This window comes from Trachemys scripta, chromosome 4, assembly GCF_013100865.1.
Source record: "Trachemys scripta elegans isolate TJP31775 chromosome 4, CAS_Tse_1.0, whole genome shotgun sequence".
NCBI lineage: Eukaryota > Metazoa > Chordata > Testudines > Emydidae > Trachemys > Trachemys scripta.
Genome location: NC_048301.1, coordinates 130,140,054 through 130,143,113, shown reverse-complemented (window position 1 = coordinate 130,143,113; position 3,060 = coordinate 130,140,054). Strand labels below are relative to the sequence as shown.

General features: G+C 48.1%; 1 protein-coding gene across 1 annotated transcript in view; it reads left to right on the top strand.

The window, feature by feature from the left end:
- Positions 1–1,820, top strand: part of KCNC4 (potassium voltage-gated channel subfamily C member 4) — a gene marked incomplete in the record, with an annotated part of 56,652 nt that extends 54,832 nt beyond the window's left edge. Inside the window, 1 exon segment of the mRNA XM_034767547.1 lies at positions 1,016–1,820. Within this exon segment, the coding sequence (XP_034623438.1) occupies positions 1,016–1,035 (20 nt within the window).
- Between the last annotated feature and the right edge of the window lie 1,240 nt (positions 1,821–3,060).

The following is a 3,060-nucleotide window of genomic DNA, read 5'->3' as shown; positions in this document are numbered from 1 at the left end:
CCCGCTCAGCCCGCTGCCGAACCCCAGCAGCAGGCTGAGCTGGACCCCGGCAGGCAGCAGCGTGCCATTAAAAATCAGCTCGCATGCCGTCTTTGGCACACGTGCCATAGGTTGCCGACCCCTGATCTAGACTGTTCTCAGTGGTACCAAATGACAGAACAAGGAGTAATGGTCTCAGGTTGCAGTTGGGGAGGTCAAGGTTGGCTATTAGGAAAAACTTTTTCACTAGGAGGGTGGTGAAGCACTGGAATGGGTTACCTAGGGAGGTGGTGGAATCTCCATCCTTAAAGGTCTTTAAGGTCAGGCTTGACAAAGCCCTGGCTGGGATGATTTAGTTGAGGATTGGTCCTGCTTTAAGCAGGGGGTTGGACTAGATGACCTCCTAAGGTCTCTTCCAACCCTGATATTCTATGAAAAGGTTAAAAACCACTGCTCTTCTGAGTCCCAGCCAGGGTGAGGCTCATCCAGTGCCCAGGGATCCTCAGCTAGGGGGAGGGACTCTAACTGCAGAGTGATTGTACTGTACCCAGCCTCAGGGGTGCCCATCCTGGGTGATGTCAGCCCTTCATTTAGCCTAAGCCTTCTCCCTCTGACTCACCCAAACTACCATATGTTCTGTCTGGGCGGCTTCAGTGTTACCCAGGCTTTAGAAAGCTGAATGAATCATCCTTTCAAAGCATCCCTGTCTCTGGATCCACAGGGCACACGGATCTCCTTCTGTCTCTATTTATTTATTATTTATTTTATTTAAGTCCCTGAGCAGGAAGTGCTGAGAGGAGAAAGCATACCATGGTGTGTTTAATGCCTGTGTCCTTTAAACGCAGAGACCTGCAAAGATGTCCTCTCTTCTAATTATCCCCAAGCCGAGGTCATCACCTTCTCTTAAAGCTTTGGTCATGCGCTGGCAGGCAGAGAGAACAAAAGATGAGTTAGTGGGGCCATGTTTGCCTGCTCTCAGCCGCACGGGCAAAGATCTTTTTGCTGTGAAAGACTCTGAAAATCCTTGTTTTTGCAGGACTGTCGAATCCCCTCTGACTCCCTTGGAAGCTGGGATTTGTTCAGACCATTTGCCAGGTCTAAATGTACCCAGGGCAGGTGAGGGAAGAGGGGGACGAGACCGGATTCTCCCGCCGTGCTGTAACCTTGCTTGTTGTGCATGTGTCGTACGACCGTCTGTCTGATGTATACCACGGTCCTCGCCCCGCCCTGCCCCCACTGACGACGCCATTAACGACTCCCGTGCTGTCTGACTGTTCCAATGAACCCTACTCGCTCCCCGTCACTTGTTGACTGACCCGTTGGCCGGCGTGATTGCTGTCGTTCTGCTGTAGTAACTTAGACGGCACCCGGATCTCGCTGCAGACGACCATCGCTGGGCGTCAGCTGCTCATCACAGACGCCCTGTTGCAGGCACCATCTGTGCTCTCACCGTGTCCATCCGCCGAGCGGTAGCTGTGGACTATTTTTTTTAATTATTATTTTTAGACTCTGTGACGTTTGCTCCAGCCTCCTCCAATGTACAGATTCCTTCTCTAAAAGAGGCTGCTCCTGGGATTGGTTTGGGACCCATTGGACAATGGGTCCTGAGGTGCATGGGGGTGGGGTGGAGAAGCCTCCAAGAAGTCCAAGTTGCAATACTAGAGTAGCCAATGACTGCGTGCAATAGCAGAGACCAGGTGGACCGGCTGGCCTGATATGGCTAGCTTCTTTCTAATGCTGTTACATATCTCTGTGACCAAGGCAATACTAATCCCATTACCTTATATGCTGTACACACGCCTCTTCCTGTCAAGCAGTACTAGAGTTCTAATAAAGAGATCTGGGAGCTGAAATTTGGTTCTTGTACGTGTCACTGACTCTGCATTTCCTTTGCGCAAGCTCGCGGAATCATCTGGTTATCGGCCAAACCCACTGCACCTATAAACTGCAGCCAAGACTCTGTATAACCCTGAAACACCCTGGGCCTCTATTCTACAGTATGGTCCCCCACGTTCTGTGTCCAGGTCCCTGGACTCTGTGACAGAGTCACTGGATTCTGCCTCAGGACACCTGGGTTCCACAGTACTCTCAGTGCAGCAGACTGGAAATTCCATGGCAGCTTCATTTAAATGATTCCTGGTTTTATGTGTTCTTTGTTTTTAATATGAATGTCCCTACTTGACAGCACAAGATTGTAGAAGAACACATACTGGCTCTTTCTGTAAAGATGATTAGCAGGGAAATAGTAATGTTGACCTTTTAAATGCCATCTTTAGGTTTCAGAGTTAACAACCTCTTGCAAGGAATGGAATTGTTCACACCTCACTGAGCTGTTGTCAGGCTGCCTGCAGATTCAGGAAGACAGCACTATATCACGAGCGATGTGGAGAAAGTAGATAAGGAAAAGTTATTTACTTTTTTTATTTACTAATACAAGAACTAGGAACCACCAAATGAAATTAATGGGCAGCAGGTTTAAAACAAATAAAAGGAAGTTCTTCACACAGCGCACAGTCAACTTGTGGAACTCCTTGCTTGAGGACGTTGTGAAGGCTAGGACTATAACAGCATTTAAAAGAGAACTGGATAAATTCATGGAGGTTAAGTCCATTAATGGCTATTATCCAGGATGGGTAAGGAATGGTCTCCCTAGCCTCTGTCAGAGGGTGGAGATGGACGGCAGGAGAGAGATCACTTGATCATTACCTGTTAGGTTCACTCCTTCTGGGGCACTTGGCATTGGCCACTGTCGGTAGACAGGATACTGGGCTAGATGGACCTTTTGGTCTGACCCAGTATGGCTGTTCTTATGTTCTTATATTGTTTTACATTAAGTTCATATTTTCAATTTTTTTTTTTGCAGTCATAAGGCCTAGAAATATAGAATCAGATCCTCAGCTGATGTTAACTGATGTAGCTCCACTTGAGTCAAAGGAGTTGCACTGATTTGCACCAGGGGAAGATCTAGCCCCTGATAGTTTTAAATGACAGTTTAGGTTCTCTAGCACAGGATGGGGATTGAGCAGCAAATGGCATGGAATGGCAGTGTACATGGGGGCCCTGATTGCACTGCCTAGTGTT